This window comes from Mus pahari, chromosome 17, assembly GCF_900095145.1.
Source record: "Mus pahari chromosome 17, PAHARI_EIJ_v1.1, whole genome shotgun sequence".
Classification (NCBI taxonomy): Eukaryota; Metazoa; Chordata; class Mammalia; order Rodentia; family Muridae; genus Mus; species Mus pahari.
In genome coordinates this window covers 41,440,119-41,449,097 of record NC_034606.1, presented here as the reverse complement: position 1 = coordinate 41,449,097, position 8,979 = coordinate 41,440,119, and the positions used below count along the sequence as shown (strand labels likewise).

General features: G+C 49.6%; 1 protein-coding gene across 4 annotated transcripts in view; it reads right to left on the bottom strand.

Annotated features, from left to right (window-relative positions):
- Positions 1–8,979, bottom strand: part of Mroh1 (maestro heat like repeat family member 1) — a 73,289-nt gene that overhangs the window by 39,556 nt on the left and 24,754 nt on the right. For 2 of the 4 annotated variants that reach the window (XM_029531122.1, XM_029531123.1), the window contains exons 9-13: positions 8,629–8,769; positions 8,186–8,278; positions 2,989–3,067; positions 2,667–2,792; positions 1,652–1,765 (exon numbers count right to left, since the gene is read on the bottom strand). In XM_029531122.1, the coding sequence (XP_029386982.1) occupies positions 1,652–1,765; positions 2,667–2,792; positions 2,989–3,067; positions 8,186–8,278; positions 8,629–8,769 (553 nt within the window). The remainder of the gene's footprint in view (positions 1–1,651; positions 1,766–2,666; positions 2,793–2,988; positions 3,068–8,185; positions 8,279–8,628; positions 8,770–8,979) is intronic. The other 2 variants (XM_021217259.2, XM_021217260.2) reach the window with 1 other exon arrangement.

The window sequence follows — 8,979 nt, the reverse complement described above, 5'->3', positions numbered from 1 at the left end:
AGGAAAAGAGAAGAAAGAGAAGTACCCAAACAACCCTGCCCAGTCCTGAAGGCTGCACGGCTCAGTGACCATCTGCACAGTTAGAATGCCCATTCGGAGGCCACACAGCATCTGCTATAGTTTTATATTTTCACTATCAATGAATTTTTATAGACCTAACCATCTTAGTCATTAAAACCATCACCCCCACCAAAACAACCAAACAAGAAAACAAGGGCAGGGTTGGAACTAGAAAAGGAACTTACTTTTCATTTGCTCTTGTACAACCCATGTGTCCGTTCACCTGAATCACAATCCACTGGTGAACTCTTTTTTTTTTTTTTTTTTTTAAGATTTATTTATTATATGTAAGTACACTGTAGCTATCTTCAGACACACCAGAAGAGGCGCCGGATCTATTTACAGATGGTTGTGAGCAACCATGTGGTTGCTGGGAATTGAACTGAGGACCTTTGGAAGAACAGTCAGTGCTCCTAACCACTGAGCCATCTCTCCAGCCCCACTGGTGAACTCTTAAATGTAAACATGCATGCATGCAAGCACATACGCACGCACACGTGCACCCTAAAAAACCACTACCAAGAGTCTACTTCTGGTGCCTTAACCACCGCCAGGAAGAGCCCAGGCAACAGGATGTTCCTTTCTGAACCTCCTATGTAATGACACCCAGCGTGACCTGTGATGGTTTGTACATGCTTGGCCTAGGGAGTGGCACTATTAGCAGGTATGGCCTTGTTGGAGTAGGTGTGTCACTGTGGATGTGGGCTATAAGACCCTCATCCTAGCTGCCTGGAAGTCAGTATTTTGCTAGCAGCCTTCAGATGAAGATGTAGAACTCTCAGCTCCTCCTGCACCATGCCTGCCTGGATGCTGCCATGCTCCTGCCTTGATGATAATGGGCCAAACCTCTGAACCTGTACGCCAGCCCCAATTAAATGTTGTCCTTTGTAAGACTTGCCTTGGTCATGGTGTCTGCTCACAGCAGTAAAACCCTAAGACATGACCCATAGCCACTCTCTGCTGACCTCTGACAGGGCATGAATGGAACTCACCAGACCACAAACCCTCGTGTACAACTATAACTATCTTTATGGAACTTATTGCTCAATAAGTTTGCTTATTTCAATCAAATAAGTCTCCCTTAAGAGCAGGAAACTGGGGGCTGAGTGTTACTCAGAGGTAGAACACTTGCCTAGCGTGTGTGGAACCCTAACCTAATCTGTAGTGTTTTTGTTGGGAATGGCCCAATAGGCTAATACATTTGCATGCTTAGCCCCAGTTGGTGGAGGAGTTAGGGAATGATTAGGAGATGTGACCTTGTTGGAGGAGGTACCTCACTGGAGGCAGGCTTTGAGCTCCTAAAGTCCAGGCTGCTTCCAGTTATCAAATGTCTGCCCATGAGCACTTGCTCTCCATTGTCCCCCACCTCCAAGTAAACCTCTTCTTCTGATAAGTTACCTTGGTCACGGTGTCTTATCACGGCAATGACTAAAACACAGTTCAATTTCGAAGACCGTGAAGCTAAAACACTACCACTAACAGTAATTCAAAGTAGGAAGTTACGGTCATCCAAATGATGGGCATTACACTGGTACTATCCCACACTGGACATGGCACAGGTGGCCAGGCTGCAGGCACAGGAGGCACTTACCAGCTGAGTTGATGATGTGTCTCAGGATCTGCAGGGTACCCACACGGAGCCTCTCGTTGCTGCTGTCCAGCCTGGGCAGTAAGAAGGCCAGCAGACGGTCAGGAGAGCAGCAGGCTGCAGGGCAACATGTGCATCAGATACGGTCTAACTGTCTCTTTGCTCCACGCTTGCACCCTAAGCTCACCAGGGCTGATTCTGTTCACCTGGTCATTCTGTAGCTGGAGTTTAGCAGGACTGGGAAGGCAAAACACACTGTGGGGAGTGCGGGAGACTCAACTTCCTGACCATCCATTTCCCCAGGGTTTCTTTGAGTAGCTGCATAGAGTGAAGGGTCAGACTAGCACAGGGGACTCTGACACCAAAGGGTGGCACCACATGTGAGACTCAGACCTGAGGTCACCAGGACCAGTGGGTTCATTCCCACTTAATTCACGGGGAGCCCACGAGGGGCCCCTCAGAGATCCTCCTGCTTCGGGGTTGATCTGCAACTAGAGAACAATTCGCAAACACTCAGATGCTGACCCTGGACAGACCTCTAACTTGGACCCATATCACTGCCAATGGGAACCTTCTGGAAATGACCACGGTTGAGTTCTCTCACCTTTGTGAATCAGTGTCCATGACAGTAAAAATTGGCCCGCCCTCCCCCCACACTCTGGGCCAGCTGGAGCAGTCTCTCAGCCTTCCTCTCTCTAGACTCTAGGTGGGTGCTGATGGCACTGGTCTTCGGTGGCCGGCAAGTCACAAGCCTCTGCCTGACCTTCAAGCTGGCAAGCAGGCTGAGACAGGATGCAGGCACCAGGGGCAGATCTGGTAGACCAAGCTCTGACTGATCTAGACCAACAGGTTCCAGGTGACACACGGAAAGATGCTGTAGCTGGGGTAGAGGTGGAGGGTCAGGTAGTGCCAGACTGATGGCCAGAGTCAGGAAGGAAGGTGTGGGATGGGAGACAGAAGCCTCTAGGCTGAGACAAGCAGAGCTAGAACACACATTCCAGTGAAGAGCAGAACTCACAGGCTGTAACCGAGACCAAGGCTCTGCTTGAGGCTCTAACCCTCCGCAGCCTGAGACAAAAAGCCATTCTCCCCTCAAAGAGGACAGCAGACCAGGCTTGAGGGCACACGACTGTAACTCTGGTATCTGGGACCCCAAGGCAGAAGGAACATGAACCCAAGGTCAGCTGAGCCAAAAGGACAGTGAGATCCTATGTTGGTTTTGATTAATTAATAATAATAATAATAATAATAATAATAATAATAATAATAAACGACAACCGGCTCAGACACGTCCTCTGAGGCTTCCTTACATGAAAGCCAGCGCCCGGGCCACCACTCACCCAGCACTGTGAAGCAGCGAAGCACCTCCTTCTGGCTGTTCATCACCAGGGGGCTCGAGGACTCCACAGGCACACAAATCTGCTCCAGGAGACAGGACAGCGGTTATAGCGACAGACTCATCGTCACGTCAGGGCCCTGCTGTGCATTAGGTAGGCGGCTTGACCTCACCTTAGGGTACTGGAAAGGATTTTGTTGTTGCTGTTTTTCTATTTTAAAAAAAATTTTTAAAGGGGGGCTGGAGAGATGGCTCAGTGGTTAAGAGGTCTAGCTGCTCTTCCAGAGGACCGGGGTTCAATTCTCAGCACCCCCGTGGCGGCTCACAACTGTAACTAGAGCTGCAGAGGACTTGAGGCCTCTTCTGCTCTCCGTGGGTTCCGGGCACATGGTACACAGATAACTATGTGGGCTAAACACCAATCGTGCAAAATAAAATAATGTAAAGATCTGCTCTACTGTTTAATGTGCATGAATGCTTTGCCGGAATTGAGGAGCCCTTGGAGGTCAAGAGGGTGAGAAATTCCCTTGGACTAGGGTTAGACGGTTGTGAGCTGTCGTGCGGTTACTGGGAATCAAACCCAGGTCAGTCTGCAAGAGCAACCACCATTCCTAACCGCCAAGCCTTCTCTCCAGCCTATGCTTTGGTTCTTTTGAGACATGATTCACGCAGCCGAGGCAGGCCTTGAACTCATATCTTCCTGCCTCAGTGGCACTATTAGAAGCATGTGCCACCATACTTGATGAGGTAAGCAGTATTACAGCCCTGCTACGGTATTAGTGCTAACTGTAATTTCTTTTCTCATTTTGATTTGTGTGTGGGGGGGGGGGGAGAGAGATTTAGTTCATGTATGTGAAATTGCTCTGTAGACCAGACTGACCTCGAACTCAGAGAGATCTGCCTGTCTCTGCCTCCTCCCAAGTGCTGGGACTAAAGGTGTGTGCCACCACCAGCAGGCTCAATAAGTTCTTTTTATAAAGAGTATTCACTCACTATCATGTGTATGTGTGTGTGTGGTGTGCACGTGCGCACACGCGCGAGCTATGGTACCCAGGTAGAGACCAGAGAACACCGCAATGGAGTCAGCTCTTCTACCTTTATGTGTGATTCCAGTGTGAGTGGCAAGCGCCTTTCCCCATGGAGCCAGCTCACAAGCCCAGTGGTGTAGTTGTTACTGTAGGACCCCTGATGTTGGAGCATGGGGCAGTTTGATTCCCTAACTGGCAACTTTTAGATTCTCCTCTGCTGTAAAAATGACTGTCAGCCGAACAGCCAGACGTCCTACCTCCCCGTATGAACCCTCCGCGGACACCATGAGGGAATGACATACTCTGCTTGCTCTAGCTCTTGATGCTACAGACCATGTCAGAATGATTTCAAAGCTTACACTGGACTTTTTGTTACAATAAGGCTTAGAGAACACTAATGATCTGCAGCCACTTCTATCTGGGTTAGAGAGAGAACGTCCTCTGGTGGCCTACCGGAGAGCAAGTACTGGACGGGTGCTAAAGGGCCAAGGCTGTGTGACTCCTATGAACATAAGCCTTTATTTGCAAGGGAACTTGGCTGTGATTGGTTTAAACACCTCTCTTCTGGCGATACTACATGGGTAAGCAAGATGCTTAAGTCATTTGGTGAGTCAGCTGAGAGGCACCCAAATGCTCTGTGAAACATGGGGTCCAATACAAGGCTTCCCTCGAGTGATCTTTTCTGGCTTGCTTTTAGTAATTGGGCCAATGGAACAGGAAGCCACAGCAGAGAACGTATCTCGGCAACAAGGGCAGAAGCAGCAAAGCCACAGCATCAGTGGCCGAGTTCAAACTGCCTAGGCAGCTGGCTGCTTACGGCTGCGGACAGCAGCTCAACGGCTGGCAGAAGGACCAGAGCTGGAGCAAGACCTCCAGCTCTAGCAGGGAGGGCAGAGCTGAGATAGAAGACCAGAAGAGCCACAGGAGAGCGACTGCGGGCCCTGGATCTAGGGAGCTGGCCAGCCTTTAGGGCCTAAAGTCTCTCCCTCCCCAGGCCCAGGAGCTGTAAGCCCTGCTACTCAAGGCCTGAGTGAGAGATGCAATGTTAGAGGCTGTATCCCTCATCTATCAAATGCTGAGGGATACAAAAGCTGCCTAGTACCCAAACAGTGGCTTACAACTGTTTGTAACTCTAGTTGAATGTGAGTCAACGCCCTCTTCTGGCCACAATGGGTACTGCACATACCTGGTACATAGACATACATGCAGGCAAAACACTCATAAATATAAAATCAAATATATAAATCTTAAAAAATGTTTTAAACACTCATACTCACTACAAAGTCAAACCAAAGCAAAACACTGTTCAACCAACTATACTCAGCCTGTTTAAGAGAACAATGTAACCAACCTTACCATCTTGGAGTTCCCATCCTCAGCTTTTACAACCCAAGGTAATGTATAGCTTTAATCTTGAGCTATGTACTCTTCCCAGAATGCCCCTGACCCAGAATAATGTAGGTTGTGGTAATCATTTGCTGAAAACAGCCAACAGGTTGAAAGTAACCTTAAGACAAATACTCCATAAAACAACATGTGGATATAGGCTGGTAACATTTGTGTGGTTTGGGGTGCTATTCAGTGTAACTAACTTCTTCCCTTGTAAAACTGTAAAGATTTCTGTAAAAAAAAAAAAGCCCTACAACCCTTTCCCATACCATTTTTTTCTGCTGTTCAATAAATACAGAACAAAGAACATTATTAGGGACACACCCAGAGCAGAAATACACACCAGAAGGCAAAACCAAAGGTGTCCGGGCCATATCAAACACACACACAACGGGTAGGCCAGTAACCACAGACTACAAATAGAAGACACAGGGGAAAAAGTAGAGAATTCAAATTTGGATTCGCTCTTGGTCAAACTATACCAAGAAAAAGTTTCTGTTTTCATTCAAAACACATACAACTAATAAACTTTGTTAAAAAGGAAGATCTGTCCATTTTCCTGCAAAATGCACGATTATGTTGTGGGTTTTTTTGTTTGTTTGTTTGTTTCGAGACAGGGTTTCTCTGTGCAGTCCTGGCTGTCCTGGAACTCACTCTGTAGACCAGGCTGGCCTCGAACTCAGAAATCCGCCTGCCTCTGCCTCCCGAGTGCTGGGATTAAAGGTGTGCACCACCATGCCTGGCTATGTTGTGGGTTTTTAATTGTGGTTGTTGTTGTTTTTCAAGACAGGGTTTCTCTGTGTAGCCCTGGCTGTCCTGGAACTCACTCTGTAGACCAGGCTGGCCTCGAACTCAGAAATCCGCCTGCCTCTGCCTCCCGAGTGCTGGGATTAAAGGTGTGCACCACCATGCCTGGCTATGTTGTGGGTTTTTAATTGTGGTTGTTGTTGTTTTTCAAGACAGGGTTTCTCTGTGTAGCCCTGGCTGTCCTGGAACTCACTCTGTAGACCAGGCTGGCCTCGAACTCAGACCCCTCTGTCTCTCAGGTGCTGGGATCAGAGATGTGCGTCACCACACCCAGCAATGATTTTTTTTTTTTTAAGGAAGTCTCCTTGAGCCCCACCAAGGCCCTTTTCCATCTTCCTACTCTTTTCTTAACCACGAAGTTTCACAGACTCGTGCTCCCTTGCTGGGACACACTGTCCAGCAGCTCTCTCAGGCTTCCTGACCCACAGGGAAGATGCTCTGCAGCCAGATGATCTCTCAGAGAAGTACATCCTGCAGTGGAATCTTGTGTCTCAGGACACCCCATGTCTCTCCTCTCTTGCTCGGTTCCTGAGGTGACCAAGGCAGCCTCAGGCCTCTCCTTACCACTCAGCGGCCATGCTCAAACTCCCTGAGACCTCCTGAGCCAGCTCTCAGTGCCACACTCTATCCTTCTGGATGCCCTCCTGAGCCAGCCCTCAGTGCCACACTCTATCCGTCTGGATGCCCATGCCTGCTGTCCCCGTCCTGTATGTGGTGATATGAGTGAGACTGCTCCCCATGGGCTTGTATACTCGAATACCTCCCCAGTTGGTGGAATTGTTTGGGAAGGATTAGGAGGTGTGGCCCTGTTGGATCGAGGTTTCAAAAGACTCACACCATTTCCAGCTAGCTCTCTCTGCCTTTGTGGTGGCTCATTATCTTGGCTGTCAACTTAACTCCCATCTCGAACCAACTAAAACCTAAGCATCTGTGGACTGGAGAGATGGCTAAGCAGTTGAGAGCACTGGCTGCTCTTCCAAAGGACCTAGGTTCAATTCCCAGCACCCACATGGCAGCTCACAACCATCAGTAACTCCAGGTCTCAGGGATCTGACATCCTCTTCTGGTCTCCACAGGTACTTGTGCAGACATTCATGCAAGCAAAACACCCATACATGTAAAACAAAAAATAAAACAAGCAGCTGGGCTTGCCTAGGAAGAATTTTCTTGATCAGATCATTTGAGGTGGGAAGATCCACACTGAATCCAGCCACACCTTCTGGTAGCAGGTTACATAAAAGGTCGCAGATGAAAGAGGGCTTTGTTTTCTACCTGCTTGCCCTTGCTCTCACTAGAAAGTTCATCTGTCTTTTCCCCAAGGCATTCCTTCACTGGTAGTAGAGTCTCCTTCCTCAGAATTCCAGCTTAGACTGAAGACTGGCAGCTCTCCAGCACTTCCTTGGGACAGACTCCAGCATCAGGCTGGGACACCCAGTCTCATGGACTAAGCAGCTGCGGACCCCTGGCCTTTCTGTCAGGACCCAGACAGTGTTGGGCTCCTTGGATCACAGCCTGTAAGCCATGCTAAGACAGACAGACACAGATGCATGCATGTGTGTGTGTGCGCGCACACACACACACACACACGTACACACGTACACACACACGTACACACTGACTGATACAGACTCCTCCTTGTAGATCACCATGTGAGCTCCCAGCTGTTCCTGTCACCATGACGCCCTTGCCCACCATCATGGACTCTCTCTGAAAACTTTAAGTCCAATGAAACGCTTTCTTTCACAAGGTGTCATAGTATGTTGTCACAGCAATAGAAAAGAAACCCACACACTGCATTGCACAGATGAAGCCTCACGCCAGGGGGCCATGCCCACGTGGTGCTCAGAAGCCCACTCCACAGCTGTGTGGCTGAAGCACCCAGTCTCACTCATGTTCCCCGTGCTCCCACCAGGCAGTTCACTTTGAAGAGTCCATCCCCACCAGGTCCACCACCCCAGGCGCTCCTCTCCAGCCTACCTGAGCGTGAAGAGCCACCAGGAGGGCATCGAGCTGAACCTCCAGGGTGCGGCTGCTCACATTCACAGCTGCCTCAAGAATCTGGCCCAGGCTCTATTCAAGACAGGGAGGAGATGGCTTCAGTCCACCTCCTGCCCCCCGTGAAGGAAGTGAAGCCCTAGGATGACATCCAGGAGAACACTAACACCCCTTAAGACCCCAACAATGAAGCTATACCTTCACCTCCTCCAGAATTTGGGGAGCACATTAAGTAATGTGTTTTCTGGGTCACAGGTCACTATGGAAGGTAGACAGCAAGTCCCCAGGCTCCCATCCAGTGCATGGTAGAGAGAAAGCCATTCCCCTCATAACCCAACACAATATTTTAAGTTAGGGTTGCTTCTGCAGGCAGGGTCTGATCAGAGGGGTCCTGGTGTTGCTGTGCCCTCCCACCCTATAAATACCTTCGATATCTGAAAGGTCTCCGCATGCTTCTTGTAGAGGCCGAGGACTGCAGGGAGGAGCTTAGGGAGCTGCTCTTCCAGCCTCTCACTGGGAAGCAGGTGGCTCATGGGACCCAGAGCCGCCACCACGGCAAGCCGGAGCTGAAAGGACAGCAAACGCCTCCCTGTCTACTCCCTGCCCTGAGCCCTATGGATTGCCAGGGCATCTATGCGGCAACTATGGCGAGAGGTCAGACGCTGGCCAGCAGGACACAGTCTCAGGGCAGAGAGTGGGCGCCACAGGGACCTACAATGACCAGGACTCAAGACCAAGCTTTAGACACAGGTTGACTCTGGTTGGAGGTAGGGGCT